This window comes from Chlamydomonas reinhardtii, chromosome 2, assembly GCF_000002595.2.
Source record: "Chlamydomonas reinhardtii strain CC-503 cw92 mt+ chromosome 2, whole genome shotgun sequence".
Classification (NCBI taxonomy): Eukaryota; Viridiplantae; Chlorophyta; class Chlorophyceae; order Chlamydomonadales; family Chlamydomonadaceae; genus Chlamydomonas; species Chlamydomonas reinhardtii.
In genome coordinates this window covers 2,374,954-2,399,905 of record NC_057005.1, presented here as the reverse complement: position 1 = coordinate 2,399,905, position 24,952 = coordinate 2,374,954, and the positions used below count along the sequence as shown (strand labels likewise).

Sequence of the window (24,952 nt, the reverse complement as noted above, 5' to 3'; positions counted from 1 at the left end):
GTGAGCTTAAAAGACAAGGTGGGCCGAGGGCGGGGCTGCACCACATGAGCTCGCATGACGCACCGATGTCTTGGCCCTCGCTGCCAGTGGACGCCAGCGCGGCGGTTCCCTCCGCCGCCTGTCCGCCGCCGCCACCGCCACCGCTGTCGCCGCCGCCACTGTGGGCTGCCGCAGCAGCGCCCTGTGCTGCGCTGCCGGCTGTGGCAGCAGCAGCAGCAGCAGCAGCAGCAGCAGCAGCAGCAGCAGCAGCAGCATCAGCATCAGCAGCAGCAGCAGCAGCATCAGCAGCAGCAGCAGCAGCAGCAGCAGCAGCAGCAGCAGCAGCAGCAGCAGCAGCAGCAGCAGCAGCAGCAGCAGCAGCAGCAGCAGCAGCAGCAGCAGCAGCATGCAGCAGCAGCAGCAGCAGCAGCAGCAGCATCATCATCAGCATCATCATCATCATCATCATCATCATCATCAGCATCATCATCATCATCATCATCATCATCATCATCAGCAGCATCATCATCATCATCATCATCATCATCATCATCATCATCATCATCATCAGCATCATCATCATCATCATCATCATCATCATCATCATCATCAGCAGCAGCAGCAGCAGCAGCAGCAGCAGCAGCAGCATCAGCAGCAGCAGCAGCAGCAGCAGCAGCAGCAGCAGCAGCAGCAGCAGCAGCAGCAGCAGCAGCAGCAGCAGCAGCAGCAGCAGCAGCAGCAGCAGCAGCAGCAGCAGCGGCAGCGGCGGCACCACCGCCGGTGCTACCCCGGCCCTCTCGGCCGGCCGCGTCGCCGTTGATGCGATCGTCAACGGTCATGGCTATGTATTAACTGACAGTTACTTCAAAAGGGAATATTGCTTGAAGCGAACAGCCTCCCATCGGCCATCAGCAGTAAAGACTGCTGGTCAAACTTGTAACATGTTGTCTCTCATGCGTTCATTCTCTGCCACCGCCGCCTGCTCCCTTGCCCTCGGCGCTGCTGCGGAGACTTAATGCACGCTTGAAGAAGGTCGGCAGCCCACTGGGGAGAAGGGCGGTTTCCCTCTGGACCGGAGGTGGTCCCTGTTGACCTTGCAGACCCTTACAAAGCTACCCACTCCAGCTCCTCCTCCCGCCGCGTAGCTTGCGCGGTTTGCGCCAGTCTGCAAGAGGTCGTGGCCACGCGCTCTAAGCACGCAAGGCGGCATACCGGTACTTGACAGAGAATGAGCTGCAGAGGGCCGCTGAATGTGCAGCACGTACGGCGCGTAAGTCACCAAGTCCCAAAGCAAAATCAACATCCAGCAATACACGCCCAGGACTACTGGAGCAACATTTATATCGACACAACTATGATTAACAAACGCATCAGCTGTTGTACGTAGCACTTGACAACCTGCAGTGACTGCAACAACTGCATGGGAATTACGCACACACGAATTCATGACCCTCTGTCGTACATGCAACGAACACAGTTTTTTTGCTTGGGCCTGCAGTTTGAGTGTTGGGGTCTGGGCATACGTTGCACACTACGGGACTCTGCCAACTCTGTCCAACCGCGCCCAGTACACGCACCCATGTACTGACCGCCGACCGAAACGACAGCATAGCACAGTTATGCTTGCGACGTTGCAACAGGGGGCAATGAGTGTGCAAGCCCGAGTGTTGCTGCCAATCCTCTCAGTCGAAAGGCTACACCCATGCCTATGGTGCACCGCTGTTGCCCCGCGGCGCCAGGGCCCCCTCATGGCCACGCCCAAGCACTCACATCTCCTACATGCGCTCCCGCCACCGCCACCTGTCTCGTCACATTTTTGCCACCCCCTTACACGTGCACACCAGCAGGCTCCTGCGTCAGCAACCCCAACCCCGCCGCCACCACGGCCGCCGCCACGGCGCTGTCTTTGCCAGCCTCGGCCCCAAGGGCGCTATTGCCGTTGCCGTTACCGTTGGCGTCGGAATGGGGCCCGGCACCGGGCGCCACACCACTGCCCCCGTCTGCGTGCCCCAGCTTGGACTTGCCCGGCACCGCTGTGGGACTGAAATGGCTCTGCAGTGCGATGTGTGGTGGGGCACAGGACGCAGAGCGTGTATGCAGTTAGTTGCACGAGCATGCAACCAGCAGGTGCACACCATCAGGACGCCAACGCCCATCACGACGTGCCACCACCCCGCCCCTTCCTTCGCCCTACCCATATGAAATGCCCACCCACCCCCACCTTGAGTCCGACCCAGCACTTGTAGTAGTCACGGTCCACTGCGGGGCAGCCCAGCGCGGCCGGCGTGATGCGCGGTATGGCAGTGGTCTCAAACATGAACGCCAGCGTCTGAGGCGGCAGAGGCGGCAGATAGAAAATGAGAGAGCGTTGGCAGACCGTCAGCAGGAATGGGGCTCGAGCGCTCAGCGTGCTGGAAGCGCGGCTGGTGGGTGGGCAGGGAAAGGAGTGGGAGCAAGCCTGGATGCCGCATGCCGCATGTGCTTATGGACCCTCAGAGCACCATCCCCAACGTGCTAGGTCTTTCCTGCAAACTCCACCAATCAAACAGGCAAGCATCAACGACAACCCACAGCTGCACATGCTCTACCTATCCCCGCAAGCCCCCCCCCTCCCCCCCCCCACACACACATCCACATGCACTCACGTCGTGTCCCAGGTGTGCCGGCCCGTCTGGTGCCGCCGCCGCCGCGCCCTCCCCCGCCGCTCGTTCGAAGGTGGCTGTGTCGGGTCCGTGCGGCGTCATGCACAGGTGCAGACTGGCGCCGCCCGGCAGGAAGCCGCCGTCCTGCTTAGCCTCGTACTGCCCGCGTATGAGGCCCATAAACTGGGGGGGGGGTTGCAAGGATTGGTACAGAGAAGGGTAGCGAGGTAGACAGCAGGTGTGGTGTTGTGCGTACCGATGACCGACGGGGGGGGGGGGGGAATGGGTTGCGGGGAGGCGGGGCGCGCGAGCAGGAGGGGGAAGGAGGATTGGGCAGGTTTGGAGAATCGGAGGATGGCAGGTGCTGAACGCAAGGCAGGCAGAGGGCAAGGCAGATACTCCAGGCATGGGGCGGATGAGGGCGGTATGGCGAGGCACGCGTCCCTATCGGTGCAACGCGGCAGGGCCGTCGGCGGACCGGCAGCAGCCTTTCCCGCCTCCCTACCCTCCTCAAGCCCTTGCTCCCGGCCTCCCGAGCCCCACCTCGCTGGCTGTGTTGCGGTGGTAGTAGGGCGGCCGGAAGGTGTGCTCCGCCACGAGCCAGCGCGGCGGGAAGATGACAAAGTCGGCGGTGGGCGGCGAGCCGGGCACCAGACCAGGCACCGTGAGCACCGTAAAGATGGACGGGTCTGAGGAGGCGGGGAGGGACGGGAGGAGCGCGGGGCGCGGGGCTTGGCGTTGAGGTGAGGTGCGGATGCGGTCGTGTTGATGCCGGTGCGGACAACTGCAGGCCGCCTGCATTCGGCTCGCTTGCATTGGCACCACGCGCACCTCACCGGCTGAACCACCAGCACCAGGACGCACTCTCAACGCCCAGCCTCCAGCCTCCAATCCCACACACGAGCCACTACAAACGCTAAACCCATCCAGCCCCCTCTCCCTCTCACCCCACTCTCTCACCCGGGTGGTCGAAGGCCACGGCGTTCACGGGGCAGAATCGTGCCAGGTCGTACTTGTACGGCACGTAGTTGCCGTGCCAGGCCACCACGTTGAAGGGGGAAAAGGTCTGGTGGGCGGTGAAGAGGTGGCCCTCCAGCTTGTGGAGTACCTGGTACGACACGCCCTCCACGTCCTCGTACCTGGGGGCAGGCAGGGAGGGTGAGGCACGTGGGTGAGGCGGGGAGGCCAGGAAAGGCGAGAAAGGGGGAGGCAGGGGGGAAGCAGGGGCAGGCAGGGTGGTTAGGCGATACAAAGCCCGCATTGTTTGGACTGTCCGACCCAGAACCCATTGGGGAGTTGGAAAAGCTGCAGGCGCTGCCTGATGATGCCCTGGGCAGGGAATGGCCGGAAGGCGTCAAGCAGGGGGCGGCGCTGCGCTGCGCTGTGCCGTGCCAAGAAGAGCTCAGGGCTACCGGCTACAACACCATCTCCCCTCCTCCATCGCCTCGTCACCCCGTCGCTCAACGGCCCGAGCCCCGTCATCCCTCCACTCACCACCCTGCTGCTACAGCTGCTGCTGCTGCCGCTGCTGCCGCTGCATCCTACCCAGTCACTGCCACCTCACCAGGCCACAGGGTGAAGGAAGTCGCGCGGACTGGCAAGCCCATTGGAGCCTGTCCCGGTGGGGAGCGGGAGAGGAGGGCGGTGAGTCGCGGGCGGGCGGGCATAGCTGGTCAGGATAGGGAAAGCAGGAAACATAGAGCGGCACAGGCGTCAACACGAGGCAGGCAGGCGTGTCCGTGCGAGCAAAGGCAGCCGAGGCTACACGCACCGATGGGCCCCAGGTCCGGGAGAGTGAAATGGCCCTGGAAGGTCTGTGAGGGTGGAGGGAGGGGACATGGCGTGTCACTGCAGCAAAGGCAGGGCATCGTGTTGCCGAGGGATTGACGCCCGCAATTGACACCTGCACTTGAGATCGGGGGCAGTGGCGGAAACACGCACACGCACTGGCACACACGACCACGTGCGCACACGCAGACCCCTTCGACATGCCCCACACCTGCAACCCATCCCACCTCCCCGGCCCCCCGGCCGTGCTTCTCGCCAATCACGCCTGCTCACTGGGCATGGGCGCATGGCCCCTCCTCCCCCCCCTTCCCCCCTCCGCGCCCACCCACCCACCTCCAGCACATAACCCCGCGCCGCCGCGCACCGCAGCACCACACTGAATCGCACGCCGCGAGGCACCACAGCGATCTCGCCCGGCGCCACGTCCAGCAACCCCAACTCCGTCTTGAGCCGCAGAGCGCCTGGGGAGTGGTGGGAGACGCGGGAGTGGGGGTTACATTCATGACTAGTTAAGGAAGTGGTAGACGGTAGACCATCTTGCGGAACATCAAGCGTTACCGACGATGGGGGCAGAGGTGGGAGAGGCGAGGGTTATGAGAGCTGTGAGAGCAAGCAGCGCAAGCCAGGCGCTGTGGCCCAAAGTCTGGGCCTTGAATGTTGGGAGGACTGTCTTTTTCAGGGCAAGTGGAACTAGCACGTAGGGTAGTGGCAGTGGCGGTATGGCTAGGGGCCAGGGGCGCCGCGTGCGCTTGAAAGAAAACCAGGAAGGCAGAACGCACAGCCGCACAGGCAGTGAAAGCATATGCAGGTGAAGTGGGTGAATGCAAGGAATGCACTTCCGGTTGCCGCCTCCCTTAGACCTCGCGTTTGGCACTCCTGCAGCCGCCCGCTTTCCGGCATCAACCTCACACGCCCCCACCCCGCCCGCCCTCCCGGCTCCAGCCCCACCCAGCCCCACCCATCCCCACCCTGCTGCGGCACGATGAGGAAGTCTCCGTCTGCGTTGGCGAGTGCCGATGTGTCCATGGATTGATTGCAGGTGTAAACGTGGATGGCGAAACCCTCCTTGGTGGCGGCCCTGCGTGCGTATGGGTGTGCGCGCGCGCGCATGCGAGGATGTCGATGAAAGTGTAATGCGTGTGCATGTGTGTGCAGAGATGAGGTGAACCGGGGTCAGGTCAGTTTAGGTTGGGTTGGGTATTCAGGTGGTTGACAGGCAATGAGAGCCGAAGGCCACATGGCAGCGAGTTGTGAAATAGGCGGGGCTGAGGGCTGCAGAAGACTGACGTCGACAGGCCAGGAACGAGCACGTGCACAGTAGCTCTGTCCATCAAAACTCTCGGACGTGCCCCAATCCTGACACTCTACACCCTGACTCCACAGCCCTCCTCCCAGCCGACTCACTTGCCGGTGCCGCACAGCGTGAACAGCCCCCGCACCCAGTCCACGGGCTCGCTGGGCACGGGAAAGGGCCGCCAGCGCAGCTGGTTGGGAGTCACTGTGCCTGCAGCGCCGAGCAGTGTGGTGCGGCGTGGCGCAGTGCAGGGTTAGCAGTGCGTCAAGGTTGGGGCCGGTCCTACTCCTCACAGGGGGTGTCGACACGCCGAACGGTAGCGCTGGAAGCAGGCAAATGCTCCTCCATGCGTACGGATGTGTGCTTGTGTTTGTGTGTGTATGTGTGTGTGATTGTGCGTGTGAGTGGCAGCATGCTCTGTGTCGCTTGCCTCCCGTGAAGTCGGCAGTAAGGGTCTCGTTTGGGAAGTTGATGGGGTGGAAGGGCTCGTGCGTGACGGACGGCCGGATGCGGTACAGCCAGGAGCGCCGGTTGAGCACACGTGGCGCGGTGAAGTGCGTGCCGCTCAGCTGCTCAGCTGCGGTGCAAAGTGGGGAAGGGGGAGGCAGATGTTGCGTCAGGAGGGCGAAGGGCAGGCCACATACCGATGCACTGCCACCCCGAGCAGGGAAGGGCCAACAGGGTAGAACAGGGACTTCGGACAACCATAGCAAATAGCCCGGGTGTCCCGTGCAGGCTTCAGGGTGGATAGGTAAGATGCAGGGATGGGCGGCGGGACCTGGCGTGGGGTGGGCACGCACGGCAGCGCCACTCACCGTACAAGCCGTAAGGGCATGTTTTGGGGTTGTTCTGTGTCTGCGGTAGTGCTCCCGGCAGCGCTTCTGATGAGAACTCATTGCCGAACCCCGACTGGTACTGCAGCGGCGAGGCTGACTCGGCCGCCATCCCAGTCGGCGGAGCCAGCTCTTCCGGAACCGCAGACGGAGTCGAGCAGTCGCGACGCCGGGGCCAACTGTCACCCCAGCTGCGCGCTGGCTCTGGCGAGGCTCGCGCTGGCGTTACAGCCGCGTGTGGCGCTTGAGTCACCGGACCTGAAGAAGGCGCCCTTCTGGTCGTGCGCGAGCTCAGAGCAACAAAAAGGCTGTCGCGCGGGAACGAGGGTTTTGGGCTATGACGATAGGGAGCTTTCGCGTGCAGTCGCTGTGCTCGCTGGGTTCCAATGCTGTTTTTCAGGAAAGGACTTCGTGACAATTCCAAGAGAGGGAAAAGGAAAGACCGAACACTTGACGTGGCAATGATGTCAGGCCCATCCAATTTCATTTACATTTCCCCTTCCATACGCCATAGTTGTGTGTCACCGTACTATATATACAGGACATGATGCAGCAGGCGGCCAGCGCCACCCGGCGGCCCTCAGCTCTGCGGCCAGTGCTCCATGCCGCGCCCACGCAGAACTCCAACATGAGATACTTGCTACAGGCTACTGCGCCATGCGGGCAATGCGGCAAAGCGATCGTTTGCCATGCGATCGGCCCAGGCATCGACCCGCACACCCTGAAACAGGTGCGGCTGGGTTTCGGGGCACGCCCGGGGGCTCGCGCTCCTCAGTCCGCCGCTACCGCCCTCGGCTAGCGGTGGCTCCGCAAGCCAACCCTACACACTCTGATCATGGAACCATTTATACTGCCGCCGCTGTAGTTGTGACATATGCGAACACATGCGCCCGGCTGCAGGTGTGCGGCGCAGTGGCCCTGGCGTCGTCGACCGTGTGGCTCACGGCGCGCCTGTACCGCCAGGCCGGGGGCAGCGTCCCCGTGCAAACTAGCAGGGGCATCCCGGGCTGGGACAGCACGAGGAAGATCCCGGAGGGGCAGACCGCGTGTGCGCTGTGCGGAGGCAGCGGCAAGATTTGCTGCCCCACCTGCGACGGCAAAGGCCGAGTGAACAGGATTGACAGGCTGGTGCGTGGCGTGCAGGGTCAACCCCACCTGCGTGGCGTGGAGCAGTGTGTGTGGGGTGGGTGGGTGGGTGGGTGGGTGGGTGGGTGGGTGGGTGGGTGGGTGGGGGGTAACGTTGAATCAATCCCGTAAGGAGAGTCGCGCTGCAAGGAGGACTCCTGTGTGTGTGTGTGTGTGGGGGGGGGGGGCAGTGGGAGGTATGGGAGTCGTGGGAAGGCGAGGAGGAGAATGAGGGCAGAGAGGGCAGGAGGTGAGGCAGGGAGCTAGGGGCCAAGGGATGTCGTGTGTTGAGGCACGCCGCAGGCGTCACCGCCAGTGGCATGGTAACAAGTGTTGTCAGGGCACGTGCGAGTAGTGGCTTGGTTGGAGCCGGCTGTTGGCGCGTGCGGCCTTGCGGCAGCTGCCTCACACGGACGGGCTGGGGCTGGCATGACCTGCAATCAACTGGTCTTGGCGGCTGAATCAACTGGTCTTGGCGGCTGAAGTTGAACCCGTGCAACACCACGGTGCAACACTGGCACCTCACTTACGGGTGCCGCACGACAACCTCCTCCGCCAGTGATCATGTGCTGTTGCCATGCTTATGCCAACTGCCCCTGCAGGTCCTGCCCAAGGGGGAAAACCCCGTCCACTGCCTGTCCTGCCGGGGAACGACTTTGGCGCTGTGCGGCAGGTAAGGCCAGTGCAAGAGCCCCGTCGCAGCCATGACAGACATGCGCGCCGGGGTACCAACTTCAACATGCAATGAGGCAACAATACACGCGCTTTGATTGCTACGCAGATGCCTCGGGACCGGAATCAAGCGGGCACCCATTGGGTTCCGCGTTTGACAGGCCCGGCTGTCAGAAGCTCATTTTGTAAACGTAATCAGTTTGAGGTTTCTCCCTTGTTCCCACCTGGCGGCCTGGGCCCTTCGACAAACGTGCGGATGGCGGGCATGACCCCTGCTTGGTCAGAATGCACATTGAGAGGGATGGGGGGGGGGCTTCAGGGGCAGGCTGGCCGCGTCTGTGTGTGTACCTGTGTTTGTGTAGGACACGCGCTCGAGCCCCCCCAGTTGACCGATACTCGCGGTTAACACTACTCAAACAAGCAAACACCCCCGCGCACAACTCAGCCAAACATGACCGCGTTGCATCATTCGACCAGTGCTGTGGCTGGCCCTGCCGTGCCCTGCGCCTCTGGCTCCACGCACACGCGCAACATCGGCCCCAAAACAACTTGCATCCTGTGGCCCGAGGTACATTGAATACACTTGTATATGCATAGACAGACTGCATATTGACGCATACGCCTGTTGAGCGCGAAGCAAGTGCAACTGACACTCGTCCAACCTCTAGACCGGCGCAAGCAAGCCGTTTGATCTGCAAACATATTGTAGCTAGCGGCGGGCGCCAGAGCCGCGTTTGGTTCTCGGTGAGGAGGAACACCAGTCTTTGCTTATGCGATCGCAGACCGAACTTCGTGTCCCAAACGGAAGTCAAGTCGGACCCGCTGTGGGCTATCACACGCAGGTGGCGCAGCAATGTATAATCAACCCGGATATGGGGCGCCCAGACCGCCCTTTCCACAAGGTGCGACCAAGAGTGCGATGCCGGTGCCTTCGCAAGCGAAAGCGCGCCCCGGTCGCGTCACGATCTTTACTTATGATTTAAACTATGAAACGCAGGTGGAGTGCCCCCAGCGCCAGGGATGATGCTTCAGGGCGCTCCTGGGGGAGGCTTCCCGCCAGGTGAGGGGTCCCGGTACGCCTCTCTGGGCTCCCCGCCGCGCAGGCCGGCATCCCTAGCGGGCAGCAGCCTAGCTGCCCGTCCCATCTGAGTCTGGGGCTCGTGGGATGAAAGATGGCATAAATGGGCAATTGTTCATGCCGCGACGGGCACTCTGAGTACGGCTTCCCCGCTTCCTGCAGGGCCTCCGGGTATGCCCCTGCCGCCTGGTATGCCGCCGCCGCCGGGACCTCCTGGCATGGCACCTCCGGGCATGCCCCCGCCACCAGCACCGTACGGCATGCCTCCCCCGCCTGGGCCGCCCGGCATGCCGCCGCCGCCCGGGCCACAGGGAATGCCGCCTCCGCCGGGCCCGCCCGCCATGCAGCCCCAGGGGATGCCGTTTGGGCACAGCATGGGTGGCGCGCAACCTCCCCACCCGGGGCAGATGGGCATGCCTTCGGGCGCACCCAGGCCGCCCGCACCGCCGCCGCCGGGGAGCTTCGGCGGCGCACCTGGCATGCCCCAGCCTGGCGCACCCCCACCACCGGGCATGCCCGGCATGCCGCCGCCGCCCGGGCCGCCAGGGATGCAGCCGCAGGCCCGGCCGCCCGGCATGCCGCCGCCGCCCGGGCCTCCTGGCATGGCGCCCATGGGGATGCCGCCGCCACCCGGACCGCCGGGCATGGCTCCGCCGCCGGGCCCCCCCGGCATGGCGCCTCCGCCGGGCCCGCCCGGCATGCAGCCTCCTGGCATGCCTGGAATGCCACCCGCTCCCGCCGGCTTCCACGCGCCCGGCGTGCCGCCACCGCCCGGCATGCCTGGTGGGCCGCCGCCGCAGCCGGGCATGGTGGGCATGCCGCCGCCCATGAACGCCGGCTATGACCCGTACAGCGGCCAGGTCAGCGGGAGGGTGGGGTGGGGGGCGGGAGGGCGGTGTACTAGATAGTCGAAGGGGAAGGGGGAGAGTGTGTGTGGCGTGGGCTTGGAAGTAGCACGCGTGGATATGACGGGAACAACAGCTTGGAAGTTGGAAGAGAAGAGGAGCGGGCTGGGAAGCGCTGTCCTTTAACAATATGGAACATGAGCCAGGCTGGATGTTGTCGGTGGTGGCAGTACTTTACGCCGCCCAAGCTTCTGGACATGGCTCTCCTCTGCTTCGCCGTAATCCCCACATGCAACACGCCACGAGTACAATGGCGCTTACACCCGAACCCTTCTCCCCTCCCAAACCCGCATGCCACCTCCACAGCGCATGATGGAGCAGTTCGAGTCGCTGACGCTGGGGGCCGCCGGCCCTGGCCAGCCCGAGGGCGTTGACCCCGCCTCGCTGCCGCGGCCCGTGGGGGAGGCCCTGGAGCGGGCGCTGACGGCGCACAGCCCCGGCGACCCCGCCAACTGCTCGCCCGACAACATGCGAATGACCATCAACGCCATCCCAGTCAGCACCGCGCTCAAGGCCAGGTGGGCAGCGGGCGGGGCGGGGGTTACATTCATGATCACTCAAGAAGTGAAATCCGGGGGCGGAAGGCGGGGGGGATGGAGGCAGGGAGGAATCGATCTGTAAGCGGGCGGCTTGCTGGAAGCGTTGGGCCGGGCGGGCCCGACATGCACTGCCCGATGGCCCTGCGCCCGCACTCGGCGACGTTTCTTCTGGACCTGCCACTGCCAGAAACAACACCTCTGAAGCCCCAGCTCCTGAGCTTCTGTAATCCCAACCTGGCCTAGTTATACCTGTTCATTCCCCGGCCTGTGGCCAAACCCTCCCTCCGGCAGGATGCCGCTGCCGCTGGGTGTGGTGGTGCACCCCATGGCCGACGAGTTCTACGGCCGCCAGGTGCCGGTGGTGCAGCTGAGCAGCGCCGGCATCGTGCGCTGCCGCCGCTGCCGCACCTACATGAACCCCTTCATCCAGTGGACGGACGCGGGGCGCAGGTGCGGCTGGGGCTCGGGATGGGCATGGGGCTCGGGATGGGCATGGGGATGGGGATGGGGATGGGGATGGGGCCAAGGAAAGCGGAGGGAAGGTTTGAGCACGGATTTGCGGTCTCGGAGCGGTACAGCCAGGAACGGACTTCTGAACAGGGCTGCTTGCGCGCTCCTTGATGCCGCGCTACCTTCAACGGCCTCTTTCCCCACTCGTTTCCCTTGGTCTGGTTTAGTTTGGGCTGGTATTTATAACCCCACCCGCCCCACAGGTTCAAGTGCAACGTGTGCGCCATGTTGAACGAGATCCCGGTGGAGTACTTCTCCAGCCTGGACCAGAACGGCCGCCGCCGCGACGCCGATGAGCGGCCCGAGCTCAGCCAGGGCACAGTGGAGTACGTGGCGCCTGCGGACTACATGGTGGGGAGGTGTTACATTCATGATTATGATTATTTAGGAAGAAGCGAAGTTGTAGCCAGGAACAGTAGCGGGGGGGATTACATTCATGATAGGCGGGAAAGCAGCGAAGTTGTAGCCAGGAACATTGGTACGGCAGCCGCGTTGCCGATGGCCGTGGAGTCCAGGGAGGGAGGGGGGGTGGAGGGGTGATGTGTGGGCAGCGGGTTTTGGAAGGATGGAGGTAGATGGGTGGGATCGCAGAGGCGGAAGTCGGGAACGAAGCATGGGTACAGATAGGTGTTGGGCCGGAGGTGGTAGACATGGCAGCAAAAGACGCAGTGAAGTGCAGCACGAAATGCTCTACAAGGCCGCACCGCACCCGCCCTGCACCCACGCACCCACGCCATACTTTTCGGCCCCCATCCCCCGCTCAGGTACGGCCGCCCATGCCGCCCGTGTACTTCTTCTGCATCGACGTGTCGTACGCGGCCGTGGCCAGCGGCGCCGTGGCCACCACCGCCGCCGCCATCAAGGCCTGCCTGGACCAACTGCCGGGTGACGAACGCACGCTGGTGGGCTTTCTCACCTTCGACAGGTGAGGCGTTTGACCCGGAGAGGCCTTGCTCTTACCCCGACGGCTGGAGCGCGCGGACGTGGCCGTGCGAAGGAACGGCTGTGTGCAGTGGGGAACAAGGGCAAGAGCATGGGGTGCGTATGGCCTCTACGCTGCGTCGCTTTGCCAGCTCTGCAGCGGGCAGTCCCAAGTCGCTTTACGCATTTTTCATCATCGTTGCCCTGTGCCATGTGGCCCGTGCCCTGTGCTCTGTGCTCTGTGCCCTGTGCCCTCGCCCCCGCTTTCCAGCTCGCTCCACTTCTACAACCTCAAGGCCAGCCTGACCCAGCCTCAGATGCTGGTGGTGACGGAGCTGGACGACCCCTTTGTGCCGCTGCCAGACGACCTGCTGGTGAACCTGCGGGAGAGCAGGTGGGGGCGGTGCTGGGGGGAGGGCGGCCGGGAGTGGGGGAGTCAGTGGTGGCGGGAGTTTAGCTCCATGCATAACCACTCGGGCTGGGCGTGCATCCGAAACCCGGGCGGGAGGCCCTGGCATAAACCAACGCGGGACCACGCCGACAGACGTGTTCCATCAGGAGAGCGCCGGACGTCTGATGGTCCCATTACTGCTCCTTCTGTTGTCTCCTTTCTGAAACCCTAAACTGCTCGTTCTGTCGCCGGCATGCCCTGTCACGCGCGCTGCCGCAGGCAAGTGGTGGAGGCGCTGCTGGACGCGCTGCCCAACAACTTCGCCGGCACGTCCGTGGTGGAGAGCGCCATGGGGCCGGCGCTGCAGGTGCGGCAGTGATTGGGGGCTGGGAGCAGTGGTTCGGGGGCTGGGGGTGGGAGCAGTGGCTCGGGGGTTGGAGGCACGGCAGATGGTTGGTGTGGCCGCCCTGATGCAGGTGCCAAGAACCAAACCCCTTCCCCAGCCCCTTCCCCCATGTTTGGACCTTGCAGCCCGCCCCCCCCCCTCATTCGTGCTCCTTGGGCTGGCTGGGTCTTTGTTCGGTTGGGTTTGGAGTTACCGGCAACTGCCCTTCCCGTTCCGACTACCCTAACGGCCCAAACCCTCCAACCCATGTATCCCCGCCCTCTCCCTCCCCTCCTCCCTCCCCCGCCCAGGCTGCCTTCATGGTGTCCAGCCACATCGGCGGCAAGCTGTTGCTGTTCCAGTCGAGTGTGCCCAGCCTGGGCGTGGGCCGAGTCAAGAACCGCGAGAACCCCTCCGCTTACGGCACGGAGCGCGAGCCGGGGCTGCGCAACCCTGACGACCCCTTCTACAAGCGCTACGCCGCAGAGTGCAGCCGAGTGCAGGTGCGGCGCGGCGCGGCGCCGGCTTGCCTGATGGATGGGGCGTTGTCTGGGTCTGAGGGCGATAGGTCAGCGGAGCTTTGAGACTCGGCGCCTCGGCGGCCTGTGTGTGCCGCTGGCCGTTGTCCACATCTGGCCGCCGGCAGGCGCGTGATACCCACTTCCTTACCTATCATGAGTGTAACCCCCCCTTTTGTCTTCAGCGCACTCTGTACCGCTTTTCCAAACATCCTTGCAACCCCCCTATCCGCGTGTCCTCTCTTACCCCCTCTCCCCTTTCCCTCCTGCATTGCCCCCCTCCCCTCCCCTCCCTCCCCCGCCCCCTCACAGATCACTGTGGACGTCTTCGCCATGGCCATGCAGTACACCGACCTGGCCAGCCTGGCCGCCATTCCCCGCTACACCTGCGGAGAGGTGAGCCGTGGCAGCGCCCGTGCCGCTATGTGCGGTGGGGGGGTAGCCATCCATGGGATGGTGTGTATCAAATGGGGGGGGGGGGTGTTACATTCATGACTAGTTTAGGAAGCGGTAGACGGTAGACCATCTTGCGGAACATCAAGCGTTGCCGACGATGTCGACCAGCTCCCAGCTGGGGGGGGGGGGGGGTAGTTTAATCCGAACCCAGTCAAACCACCGATCCAGCCAGCCAGGGGCGGGGGGAAATTTGCTGTACCATAGTGTTGCTGGCGCGTCTAAATCGCTACATCGAATGCATCGTGTCGCGCCGGCGTCATTGCCATCCGCGTGAACGAACCCTCCCCCTTCCCCGCCGTCTCCCCTCCCTTCCGCCCTCCAACCCCGCAGCTGTACTACTACCCCGGCTTCATGGCGGCACGTGATGGCACCAAGCTCACGGCAGAGATCACACACAACCTCACCCGACCCACCGCCTGGGAGGCCGTCATGCGCGTGCGCTGCAGCAAGGGGTTGCGCATCAGCGCCTTCCACGGCCACTTCTTCAACAGGTGGGGCGGGCGCCGTCTCGACTGGGGAGACACATACACATACGTTGGAGATGGATACGAGTCAGTATAGCACTCTTGCGACAGTATACGGTAACAGCAGCTCGGAACGTTCACATGCCGACCATGCAAGAAGTGCCTGTACGTGTGTGCTCCAGCCCAGACCCAAACCCAAGCCCCCCCGGCCCCGCCCTCCAGGTCCACCGACCTGCTGGCGCTGCCAACGTGCGACCCCGACAAGGCCTTCGCCATGGAGATTGCGCACGAAGAGGTGCGCGCTTGTATGTGCATGCGTGCCTCGGTGTGTGTGTGTGTGTGTGTGTGTGTGTGTGTGTTAGTGTGCGTGTGCGTGTGTGTGTGTGTGTGTGTGTGTGTGTGTGTGTGTGTGTTCATGTGTGTAAAAAGTCACGAGGAATAGAACGCGTGTGTGCGTGTGTGTGCCAGATTGCACACACGTATTTCCGCGCAAGTGCGTGCAAAAGGCCGGTGGAAGCGGTGGCGGTGCGGCATTAGCGATGGCGATGCGGTATGAGATGCGGGCGGCGGCGGCCACGCCTTGCTCGCCGCCTCACCTACCACACGGGAACCTTCAGCCCAACACCGCGCACGCCGTTGCCTGCCTTCTCACACAGGGTGTGGTGCAGCCGGGCTTCGCCTACGTGCAGTGCGCGCTGCTGTACACCAACTCCAACGGCGAGCGCCGCATCAGGTGTGCGCGGGATTGGGAGGGAGGTGCGACTCGTCCGGGCAGGCGCATCAGCACACCCCTGCCTGGCAGCTAGGCGGCCGGCAGCGGGGCCGACCAAATCCTGACGCCCTCCCACGCCTCGCAACTGCCCGCCCTCCACCCCCTCACAACCAGCCCATCACATACTTGCATGCATACACACTAGGAACCGCATTTGTTGGAGATGTTTCACCACGCATTTCTTCACATTTCTCACACTTGCACACACTTGCACACGCAGGGTCCACACCATGGCGGTGCCCATCGTGTCGGAGCTGGCCGACATGTTCGCCGCCACGGATGCCGGCGCCATGACCACCATGATGGCCAAGCTGAGTGTGGAGAAGTACCTCTCGAGCCGGCTGGACGAGACGCGGCAGTCGCTGCACGCCAGGTGCGGCGGGAGGGAGAGGGCGGTGCTGCGCTGCGGGTTGTGAGGGTGCGCTGGAGGAGGCGCGCGTGCCCGGCGTGCTCTGTGCGGTCAAGGGCTCGCCGCCATCCAGTGATGCGCCATGGCAATGTTTCCTTCGCGAGCAAACGGGTGTACCGTAATCGCGATGTACACGCGTGTGTGTGTGTGTGGTGTCCTGCCCCCAGGCTGAGCGGCGCGCTCAAGGAGTTCCGCATCATGAACGCCAACGCGGCGCTGCGCACGCCCAACAAGCTCATCTTCCCCGAGACCTACAAGTACCTGCCCATCTGGACGCTGGGGCTCATGAAGTGCGCCGCCTTCCGGTGAGCAGCAGCCGCGGCAGCAGCAGCGGCAACACCGGGGGAACAAAGCAGCACGCACAGGAGCACGCGGAGCCTCTTGTTGCCATGGACTAAAAAGTGAACGACCCCTAGAAGCCGGCCCCTTAGTGCCATAAGCCGCGCGGCACCTCGCGCAACAGTACGGTGCAGACACGCGCGCACGCGCACTTGCACACGTCATAGAAACGCCTCTTGCGCCTCTGCCCCTGCCTGTTGCGCTCATCCCACGCCTCCGGGTCGCCCCGCGCCCCACAGCGGCGGCGCCAAGGATGTGAACGCGGACGAGCGCATCGCGGTGGGCCACTTCCTCATGGCCGGCGGCGTGGAGGCCGTGGCGCGGCTGGCCTACCCCACCGCCTATGCGCTGCACGACCCCTCCGGGCCCTGGGGTATGGAGCAGCAGGACGGCTCCGTGCCGGTGCCGGCGGCGGTGCCGCTGTCCGCCGCGGTGCTGCAGGTGCGTGGGCTGGGCGTCCATGGCAACGGTTGGAGGCGCGATGGAAGCCCCGACGGCGGTGGTTTGCGTGGGCTCCCGCGTAGCTAGTTTGCGTGTCAGGATTGTGGGGGCGCCGCTGGCCCGCTGCCTGCGCCATGCGGCGTGGCCCCGCTGCAGTTCCATGTTTCATACGGTACACACCGCTCGCATACATGGCTAACCCCCCTCCTCCTGCCGGCACAGGACGGCGGCGTGTACCTGATTGACACCGGCCGCGTGTTCGTGCTGTGGCTGGGCCGCGCCATGTCTCCGCAGTGGTGTGTGGAGGTGAGCACGCAGGGGCGGGGGCGGCGCGGCGCGGCGAGGGTAAACCGTACTTATGTGGGAGAAGGGGCGTGCTTAGTTGCTAGGGACGAGAGGCTGACAGCGACAGCCGCTGTGTCTAGCACCCTCGCCCCCGTTCACACGCGGCGCGCGCCTGCCCGCCCCGCCGCAGGTGTTTGGCACGGACCCCCTGTCGCTGCCGCAGGACACCAGCGCCGTCACGGTGGAGCCGGGCCGCGACACGCCCATGTCCGGCCGGGTCACCACCCTGCTGCGCGCGCTGCGGGCGGGCCGGCCGCTGCACCAGCAGGTAAGGGGGGGGGGTGTAAATACCAGCAGCCCAAACCAAAACAAAACCAACTAAAACGAGCGGAGCACAGGCAGGGGGGTTGCGGGGGCCGGACTGGAGCGCGGCCGCTTGGCGACGTGCGCATGCTGATGGGCTCGCCGCCCGCATGAGGTCAGGCCCGTGCGATGCGCAGCTGCGGCCCGCTGCCTCCCTCTCTCTCTTGCCCACGCATCGCGCCCTCCCCGCTCCCCTGCCTTCTCCCACAGGTGTTTGTGGTGCGGCAGGGCTCCCCGCTGGAGCCGCACGTGCTGCCGTACCTGGTGGAGGACCGCTCGCCCTCCACGCAGTCCTACACCGACTACATGGTCAGCCTGCACAAGGCCGTGCTGGCCAAGTAGGCGCGCACGCGCCGCGTGTGGGCGTGGGTGTGGGTATGGTTGGGTGCTGGGCGGGGGTGCGGTGTGCGGTGGGCCTGGTGCAAGGGTTGTGGCGGTCAGCCGTTGGGCGCTCGGGGGTTGTAAGGACCACGCGGGGCGCTCGGGAGTGGGTATGGGTCGGGAGAAGTGTTCGGGTTATGGGGTTTCGTGCCTGTGGAGGAAGGATGTGGCAGGGCTAGATGGCAGTGGAGGCTGGCAGGGGAGGAGCTCGACGTGTGCTGCTGGGTATCAGAGGTTGAGACTTGTGGTGCCCAAGGAACTTGGCGGAAGGGCGACCGTGAAGCTGCTGGCACTGGGAAGGTCGAGGAACGTGTTCACGGCTTTGGTGAGGCTGGATAAGGCACCGGTCAGAACATGGTTCGTGGCGGTCATGGTGTGTGAGGCGCGCCAGGGGACGAGTCTGGGTTATATGGACATGAGCTGGACATGCAGCGAGAGAAGTGAGAGCCGGGTCTTGTGAGCTAGAGTTTGAAGCAGGCCGAGCTGATTTCTATGAAGAACCGCGAATGCTAGTGTATCTACGCTTTGTCCACCTGGTGGTTAACGAAGGACTAGTGGACCGCCGGATGCTCCCAAGCCCAATGGGGCAAGGTGCACGTTGCTGTGAGTCACAGGTCCCCCACTCCGCTGTCACCTATCTGGTTTTAACAGCCTATTCCAGTTGCGCTTTGCTGCTGCACCATTCCCGCGTGCACCCCCGCCCTTCCCCTCCAAATTCGACGACTGCCCATTCCCCAGCTTTGCACGCGCACAAGAGAGCCAGTGTATCCCTCCTCGTTACAGAGAATAGAATGACGATCGTAAGAGTTGATGGTGTAATCTCGCAATCAGGCGGCGCCAACAGCAGCTGATGATGAGGCAGATGCTGTTTAGCGGAAGCGGCGCAGCGACAGGCTGTTGCGGCGCTTCCAGCTGGCCCTCTTCGAGGGGCGGGTCTTGCTGGCCTTGTGGCCCTTGGCGCGCAGGCCGCGGTAGTTCTTGCCCGCGGCGGTCAGACCGCGCAGCTCGCGGTGCTTGTGCACGGGGTTGCACAGCCAGTTGATGCGGGCATCCTGTGGCATGTAACGAGGTCGGGGATGGGGGCGAAGGTCAAACATAAGAAAGGCAGGATGTTGCTTGACGAAGAGCTTCCCGCAATGGCAGACGGAATGGCTTGCCGCAATGGCTGCCTGTACAGTGCCGGCACAAGAGCGCAACCGCCTGCAAGCGGGCGCCCAGCGCGCCCATAGCCACGGCCTGCTTAACTGCACCAGCGAAGGGTCCGCCGCGAGGCAGCTCCCCACCGCCCCCTTCCCGTGGCCCACACCACCCGGTACGTGTCCTCGTGCCGGCCGATTCCTCCGCGCCCTCTCCAGCAGCATTCTCCCCCCTCCCCCTCCTCCCCACGAAATCTGCCGCTGTCGCAGATCCAGCGACAACTCACGTTGCGGATGGCGTTGTGGGCGGGGTCCACCATGATCACCTCGAAGTACTTGTAGCACGAGTCCTGGTTCACCCAGTAGGAGTTCAGGACGCGCAGGCCACCGCACTTGCGGCCAGCACGCTCCTCAGCGACGTTGCGCAGGTTGCGGGCGGGCTTCAGCTGGGTGATACCCTGGTTCACGGGCTTGCCGTAGACAATGCCCTGCAAAACAAGAAAAAAAGTGACATTTAGCATTAGCAGGAGCATTGTGGGAGTGGAAAATCAAGAGGAGCTGCAATTCCGCCGACTTTACCTTGTGCACAGGCCGCTTGCGGTTGCCGCGGCGGACGCGCACGCGGTAGACAACGTAGCCCTGCTTGGCCTTGTAGCCCAGGCGGCGGGCCTTGTCCGGGCGCGACGGGCGAGTCAGGCGCACGCAGCTGGGCATCTGGCGGTACTCCCAGCAGCGCACACGCAGCAGGAAGCGGAGCACATCGCTCTGCTTCTTGCGCCACAGCTCCTCAATGTACTGCGGGGTCCAAGGAAAGAGCGACCAGTCGCGTAAGTTCAGAGAATGTCGGCCGGCGGCTGCAGATGCTGGTATGAGGCTTTGAGCTATCGCACCTTGTAGGCGCCCATCTTGACCTGCTTCGAAAAGAGGGAGGGCGGCGTTCCTCGCAGCACTTCACTTGCGGGGCGAGTTCTGCATGGGCCGAGCCCCATTCTGACAAGTTTCGTGGGCGCATCAGTTGCGTCCGGCTCTAAATTGATTTGTGTCCTAGCATTTTCATATGATACATATAGCTTGGTACTGCCTTCCCACAAAAGCACCAGCAGAATGCAGTTCAGCAGTGGCATCGCGTGACGAGGTTTCTGCTCGCGTGTGGGGGGGCAGTCAAAACCCTTATGAGGCTCTGAGAGCCGGGGCGTGGGTGGGGAGAGAGGGAAGTCCGGCGGGCGGGGCTTGCGGGCATGCTTGCCAATGAGCCAGACCCCGCACGTATGCTTTTCACGCGCTCCTTGTCACGAGTCATGGCCATGTTGCACTGGAGCAAGAGCAAAGCTTTGAAGCTAACAATCTTTGGGAGGGCACACCCTGTGATTTGCCAGCCGCGCGTGTCTTGCTGCGTTGGCAACAATGCCCCTGCCCCCCTGCTCGCGGGTATCGCCGCACCTCTCTCACGTCTCCGTGTCACGTAGCCGCCGCAAGGCAACTTCAGCCATCTGTCTTTGAACTATTCCCCGGGCGTGGACGCGCCAGCCACAATGCAGGACTGGGGCGCACGTGGACGCTGCGTCAGCCTCCCCCGGGTGCAAGTCAATCCGCCACCCGAGACGCCCAAAAATGCGTGCCAAGCGAAGTATGCACCCCTCCTGCCGCTCGTTGTCCCTTGTCCTCACACCGGTTATACATAAACATACAGACCACGTTACCACACGCAAGCACAAGGCATACCTGCAATTCCACCACTCGTATCATCCACGCTCTCTCACCGCCCGAAGCACCGCACACCGGTTCCCATACAACCGCTTTACTCCGCAGTCCACGCCGGCCGCAGCTCCGCTCCTCAACTCCATATCTGCCGGCACTGCCGCCCATGCAGCCGCCCACCAGACCGCTTACTTCTCGCCCGCCAGCCACTTGGAGGCCTCAATGCCGTAGTAGGTGAGGATGAGGTCAGCGCCGGCGCGGCGGAAGCAGGTCATGGCCTCAAGCACGGCATCCTTCTCGTTCAGCCAGCCGCGCTCCGCCGCCGCCTTGAGCATGGCGTACTCGCCCGACACGTGGTACACGGCCACGGGCAGCGGGCTGGTCTCACGCAGCAGGCGTACCACGTCCAGGTACGGCATGCCGGGCTGTGTGTGGACAAGAAGGTGAGAGGAATAAGGAGGAAAGGTGGAGAAAGTGCGCAACGATAGGCAAGGCAGGACAGACACGGCTAGGCAAGCCCGGAAGTACGGTAGTCGCCCGGCGGTGTGCGCTCCGGGCTGTGTGAGCTGTAAGATACGCCCAAAACAATGGTTGCTCGCCGGGCCATCGGACCGGCCCAGCTCTCACCTTGACCATCATGATGTCAGCGCCCTCGGCCTCGTCGGCCTTGGCCTCGCGGATGGCCTCGCGGTAGTTGGCGGGGTCCATCTGGTAGGTCTTCTTGTTGGGGGGGATGCGGCTGAGGGAGGCGAGGAGGGTGGGCGGCGGGTTGGCAGTCAAATAGGCGGCCCAGGAGGAGGAGAGGATGGAGACCACGTGGCCGCTCCACACGTCCACGGGCATCCGAGCACCCTGCGCCCATCCTATAGCCTGCTGCCATGAACAGCTCCTGACTCGGGTGCCCGTGCACCGCGCCTGCAAGCCACCCCCGCCCCGCAAGGGCGCTGTGCTCGCCCCTTCAACTCCCCCGCCACTGTCGCCGCCTCGCCGCCGCGCCGCTCACCGGTGCGCCTGGCCGGGCTTGGGCGCGGACGCCAGGGCGTCACGGAAGGGGCCGTAGTAGGCGGAGGCGTACTTGGCGGTGTAGGACATGATGGACACGTTGGTGAAGCCCTCGCGGTCCAGGGCGCGGCGGATGGCGCCCACGCGGCCGTCCATCATGTCAGAGGGCGACACCACGTCGGCACCGGCCTCGGCCTGGCTCACGGCCTGTAGTATATTGCGCATGCATGGCGGGGGCGACGGCGGTGAGAACGAGTTGGCGAGGGGCCGAACAGGCTCGAAACTCCCGGACAGAAGTGCCGCTTCTTCGGCGGATCGCCGCTCTACGTGGCTCCCATCCCACCTGCATCGCACCTTGCACCTTCGCCCCTTCCACGCCAATTCATCAGTCCAATTCCCTGGCCCTAGCTCCCTGCATCCCTCCGCCGCTACCCCCCCCCCCCTGCTCTCTTCGCGCTGCCTGTCCTCATGCACCCGCTCCCCCCCCCCCGCCCCGCTTCTTCGTCCCTCTTCCCCTAGCCCCCTCCTTTCCTCCACGCCGCACCTGGCGGCACAGGTACTCGATGGTCTCGTCGTTCAGGATCACACCGGCGTCCGACACGATACCGTCGTGGCCGTCCGAGTTGTAGGGGTCCAGAGCCACGTCCGTGTACACCTGCGAAGAGCCGTCGAGCCTTTATAACAGCGGATTGCGGAGTTGCAGATGGGAGTGACGCGGGTGCTGTTGCTGTGCTGGTGGCGCCTGCAGGCTGTGCCCACTGGGCCGCTGCTCCTCGCCTGTACGGTCCGCTCGGGCGTTCAACGCCCTGCGCCCCAGTGCTTCGACTGTGAGGAGGCCCTGCGCCGGCTGGCAGCGGCATACACGTCCGCGCTCTCACAGTCGGTGCTCCTGCTGCCCCTGGTCCCTCTTGCCACAGCGCAGCACACCCGGGCCTCGCGCCGCACCGGCTGCTGCCGCTTACTCGTCCCCTTTCGCACATGCTAACTGTGTGTTCCGGTGCTGTTACGCCTCATCACCCCGCTGCTGTTGCCCCCAACTACCCCCTGCGGGCGCGTCGCTCCTTCCTATTGTGATGGAAGGCTGGCAGCCACTCCCCGGCCTCGTACTCCTCCCATGGCTCTGCTCCCACCCGCCTGGCGCCCTCACCTCCAGGTCAGGGAAAGAGTCCTTCAGCAGGCGGATCGTGCGCTGGCTGAGGCCGTTCTTGTTGAACGCCTCCTCCGCGGTTTGCGTCTTCAGGTGGTCGGGCGTCTGCGCGCGTGGCAGTCAAAAGGGCATCATGTGTGTGGTTGCAAGGCAGGGTTGGCAAGGGGGTCCATGAGGGAAGCAGTGGCCAAGCGCGTGCCCCAGCGTGGCGTGCCAGTTGTGGCGTGGCAACTGTTGCTCGGTCCCCCGGCCCCTGAGGGATACCCACCCACTTCGGAGCACCCATCCCCACGCTTCAGCCCGCACCTTGGGGAAAACCACGACCTGGTTGACACCGTAAGAGCGAGCCTCAGCAACGTAGTCAATCACGTTCTTGCCATACGCCAGGCGGTTGATGCCAGGCATGGAGGCGATGGGCACGTTCTGGTTGCTCTCCTCGTGGATGAAGATCGGCAGGATGAAGTTGGCGGGCGACACGTTCACCTCACGAACGGAAGCACGGAAGCTCTCGCTGCGGCGGTTGCGGCGAGGGCGCGAGGGCAGGTCCTGCGAGCAAGCGACGCATCGACCCAAAATTGAGCTTGTGTTCTGTGTCGCCGCAGATCTAGAGCAACCCAAGTATACATACCTGAGGGGTGACGATGGGAGTTCCCTCCGGCACACCAGTCTGCGAAATCCATGAGAATGTTGCAGCGTAAGAACCGGGTCGGCATGCCACGCAGCCCACGTCGCGATGCTCACCCGGTGCTTGCCGTTGGTGCTGACCGCGGGGCGGGTCACCTCCGCAACGTTGGCAACCACCAGCGAGCGGCGGGAGCCAGCGACGGGGCGCTGGCCCACAACGTTGCGCTGCATCATCTGCATTGTTACGGTTCTTAGTGAATCCCTAGATCTTCGCGGTCAATTGTATGCAGAAGCACCTACAATTTGCACAGGAACCTATTGGGGAGGCCCTAACGCCTAAATCGCGAGATCGGCGAGATGGGCTCGCTGCAATTAAGCATTTCGTGGTCTCTTGCGGTCGCTTGACAACGTCTTGGCAAAACTGACCAATCGCTAAATGCTTAACCATTCGGCGCTTCGGCGCTGTCACATCTTTGACTGTTGTGGTCACAGTCGTTGAGGATTACCGTGCCGTGCGCGTTTTCCCCAGCTCGCCTCGGCTTCCCCTTCGCTTCGTCACGCTCATGGGGGTTGCTCATGGGGCGCATTCTTGAGAGGCGAGTTGCAGACATGAAACAGCGGAGCCGGACGGGCCAGGACGGGCTGAGGTAGAGACGGTGGAACGTTATGGGGATGTCAGGCGGGCATGAACGCGAAGTGGGGCTGCAATGTGGACGGGAGCCATGTTGTCGAGCAACACACGATCGCCAGTTACTTACATGTGTACTATTATGGAAGCTGTCTCCATGAAACCACAGTTCAGGCTCACATCTAATGCCCGTGTTCTATCTACAGGACGTCCTTTGAATGGACCTGCCACTTTCCATGTCTGATGGTCCGGTCCGCGTTGTGCGCATGGGCAGCGCACACACGTTCACACCAGCACGCTCCCAAAACCCCATGCCCCGCGATGTAGGGGCGAGTAATGAATCATAATAAATGGAATCATACGTGGGAATCATAGCTGCCAAGCATTAGTGGATGCATGTCCACTGGAGCGTTAAGATTAATGGTGCACTAGTCCATTCGATTGGGCTCCCCCGCCTTGACCGCTCCAGCCGAGGACGTACGGCGCATCACCAGTGGTTGATGGAGCGCACCATCAGCTGTGCTGGCCTGCAGGCGGCGAAGCATCAAGGGCACGCCGATGGATTTCAGCCCAAGCTTGGCACAAGACAAACCAGCTGTGGAGATGGGGAGACACAGTTCCATTGCAGGAGCGGCGCACTGCCAACCCAGCAGCTGCATGCACTACTGCTCACCGCTGCACTCGTAAATCGTAATGCCAGGCCAGGGCGCCGCTGTCCTTGGAGGCAATGTGGCCGTGGTCCGATCCTGCGCGGTCGGCAGGAGCAGAACACACCAGGTGATGGAGGGGTCACCTGGGGCATCATGACAAGAGGATCAGGACGACTGGGGGGGCCTGGCAAGCATGCCAAGCTGTGCCGCAGCCCTTTGCCCCGCAGAGGACTACCGGTATGTTCTTCGCATCTTCAGCAGCCAGCTAGCGCCCAGCATGCACTACATGCACCTCCCGCGCCAGCATTGCACATGCATGACACGCGGTCGCCGTTGGCGACGTAAATGTCGGAGTGCGAGCTGTCATAGCGGCTGCCGTCAGCGATGCAGGTCCGCGGGGTTGGGCGACCAGGGACTCGGCGTGTAAAAGGAGGCGCCGGCGCAGCGGCTGTATGAACACCGCCTGATTAAGGGGCCGGGCGCGTGAGCGCCCCGGGCATCCCGCAAGCGCCGCCGCAACACCCGGAGACTCTGTGCGTGAGCTGGGAGTGAATGCAGTGTGTCGACTGCAAGCGAG

The 24,952-nt window shown here is 63.7% G+C and overlaps 6 protein-coding genes across 6 annotated transcripts; 3 read left to right on the top strand and 3 right to left on the bottom strand.

Annotated features, from left to right (window-relative positions):
- The first annotated feature begins 11 nt into the window (after positions 1–11).
- Positions 12–1,057, top strand: CHLRE_02g091226v5 (uncharacterized protein). Its single transcript, XM_043059428.1, has one exon. The coding sequence runs from the start codon at positions 66–68 to the stop codon at positions 993–995; it is 930 nt and encodes a 309-aa protein (XP_042927062.1). The 5' UTR covers positions 12–65; the 3' UTR covers positions 996–1,057.
- Positions 1,058–1,071: 14 nt separating this feature from the next.
- Positions 1,072–6,941, bottom strand: CHLRE_02g091200v5 (uncharacterized protein). The gene is made up of 12 exons (XM_043059427.1): positions 6,519–6,941; positions 6,134–6,280; positions 5,814–5,913; positions 5,378–5,487; positions 4,743–4,870; positions 4,393–4,435; positions 4,186–4,234; positions 3,582–3,760; positions 3,165–3,310; positions 2,625–2,804; positions 2,201–2,308; positions 1,072–2,031 (listed from the first exon to the last, which is right to left on the bottom strand). Exons 1-12 carry the CDS (start codon positions 6,646–6,648, stop codon positions 1,807–1,809), a joined length of 1,545 nt encoding a protein of 514 aa, XP_042927061.1. The 5' UTR covers positions 6,649–6,941; the 3' UTR covers positions 1,072–1,806.
- Positions 6,942–7,061: 120 nt separating this feature from the next.
- Positions 7,062–8,534, top strand: CHLRE_02g091193v5 (uncharacterized protein). Its single transcript, XM_043059426.1, has 4 exons — positions 7,062–7,266; positions 7,437–7,664; positions 8,264–8,334; positions 8,443–8,534. Exons 1-4 carry the CDS (start codon positions 7,165–7,167, stop codon positions 8,489–8,491), a joined length of 450 nt encoding a protein of 149 aa, XP_042927060.1. The 5' UTR covers positions 7,062–7,164; the 3' UTR covers positions 8,492–8,534.
- Positions 8,535–8,941: 407 nt separating this feature from the next.
- Positions 8,942–18,151, top strand: CHLRE_02g091150v5 (uncharacterized protein). Its single transcript, XM_001701922.2, has 21 exons — positions 8,942–9,077; positions 9,176–9,235; positions 9,331–9,393; positions 9,574–10,271; positions 10,623–10,834; positions 11,147–11,305; positions 11,569–11,716; positions 12,130–12,290; positions 12,558–12,680; positions 12,957–13,044; positions 13,374–13,565; positions 13,893–13,976; positions 14,367–14,527; positions 14,723–14,795; positions 15,157–15,233; positions 15,493–15,645; positions 15,849–15,986; positions 16,260–16,461; positions 16,684–16,767; positions 16,937–17,074; positions 17,320–18,151. The coding sequence occupies exons 2-21, from the start codon at positions 9,187–9,189 to the stop codon at positions 17,449–17,451; spliced, it is 3,135 nt and encodes a 1,044-aa protein (XP_001701974.2). The 5' UTR covers positions 8,942–9,077; positions 9,176–9,186; the 3' UTR covers positions 17,452–18,151.
- Positions 18,152–18,255: 104 nt separating this feature from the next.
- CHLRE_02g091100v5 (ribosomal protein L15) lies at positions 18,256–19,761 on the bottom strand. Its single transcript, XM_001701728.2, has 4 exons — positions 19,517–19,761; positions 19,206–19,421; positions 18,914–19,114; positions 18,256–18,542 (listed from the first exon to the last, which is right to left on the bottom strand). The coding sequence occupies exons 1-4, from the start codon at positions 19,613–19,615 to the stop codon at positions 18,360–18,362; spliced, it is 699 nt and encodes a 232-aa protein (XP_001701780.2). The 5' UTR covers positions 19,616–19,761; the 3' UTR covers positions 18,256–18,359.
- Positions 19,762–19,887: 126 nt separating this feature from the next.
- On the bottom strand, positions 19,888–23,531 carry CHLRE_02g091050v5 (uncharacterized protein). The gene is made up of 8 exons (XM_043059425.1): positions 23,215–23,531; positions 23,102–23,140; positions 22,780–23,019; positions 22,474–22,578; positions 21,871–21,981; positions 21,328–21,533; positions 20,952–21,063; positions 19,888–20,749 (listed from the first exon to the last, which is right to left on the bottom strand). Exons 1-8 carry the CDS (start codon positions 23,335–23,337, stop codon positions 20,513–20,515), a joined length of 1,173 nt encoding a protein of 390 aa, XP_042927059.1. The 5' UTR covers positions 23,338–23,531; the 3' UTR covers positions 19,888–20,512.
- Between the last annotated feature and the right edge of the window lie 1,421 nt (positions 23,532–24,952).

Coding starts and splice junctions, on each gene's coding strand:
- CHLRE_02g091050v5 (XM_043059425.1), bottom strand. CDS start 23,337: ATGCAGATGATGCAGCGCAACGTTGTGGGCCAGCGCCCCGTCGCTGGC. Junction 23,141..23,214: donor GCACCAACGGCAAGCACCGG/GTGAGCATCGCG, acceptor TGGATTTCGCAG/ACTGGTGTGCCGGAGGGAAC. Junction 20,750..20,951: donor CTGACATCATGATGGTCAAG/GTGAGAGCTGGG, acceptor GTCCACACACAG/CCCGGCATGCCGTACCTGGA.
- CHLRE_02g091150v5 (XM_001701922.2), top strand. CDS start 9,187: ATGTATAATCAACCCGGATATGGGGCGCCCAGACCGCCCTTTCCACAA. Junction 13,566..13,892: donor CAGAGTGCAGCCGAGTGCAG/GTGCGGCGCGGC, acceptor GCCCCCTCACAG/ATCACTGTGGACGTCTTCGC. Junction 13,977..14,366: donor CCCGCTACACCTGCGGAGAG/GTGAGCCGTGGC, acceptor CCAACCCCGCAG/CTGTACTACTACCCCGGCTT.
- CHLRE_02g091200v5 (XM_043059427.1), bottom strand. CDS start 6,648: ATGGCGGCCGAGTCAGCCTCGCCGCTGCAGTACCAGTCGGGGTTCGGC. Junction 4,235..4,392: donor CCCGGACCTGGGGCCCATCG/GTGCGTGTAGCC, acceptor CCACCGGGACAG/GCTCCAATGGGCTTGCCAGT. Junction 2,032..2,200: donor AGTGCTGGGTCGGACTCAAG/GTGGGGGTGGGT, acceptor ATCGCACTGCAG/AGCCATTTCAGTCCCACAGC.
- CHLRE_02g091193v5 (XM_043059426.1), top strand. CDS start 7,165: ATGAGATACTTGCTACAGGCTACTGCGCCATGCGGGCAATGCGGCAAA. Junction 7,267..7,436: donor ACCCGCACACCCTGAAACAG/GTGCGGCTGGGT, acceptor GCCCGGCTGCAG/GTGTGCGGCGCAGTGGCCCT. Junction 7,665..8,263: donor TGAACAGGATTGACAGGCTG/GTGCGTGGCGTG, acceptor CTGCCCCTGCAG/GTCCTGCCCAAGGGGGAAAA.
- CHLRE_02g091226v5 (XM_043059428.1), top strand. CDS start 66: ATGTCTTGGCCCTCGCTGCCAGTGGACGCCAGCGCGGCGGTTCCCTCC.
- CHLRE_02g091100v5 (XM_001701728.2), bottom strand. CDS start 19,615: ATGGGGCTCGGCCCATGCAGAACTCGCCCCGCAAGTGAAGTGCTGCGA. Junction 19,422..19,516: donor TCAAGATGGGCGCCTACAAG/GTGCGATAGCTC, acceptor TGGACCCCGCAG/TACATTGAGGAGCTGTGGCG. Junction 18,543..18,913: donor CCCACAACGCCATCCGCAAC/GTGAGTTGTCGC, acceptor TACATGCCACAG/GATGCCCGCATCAACTGGCT.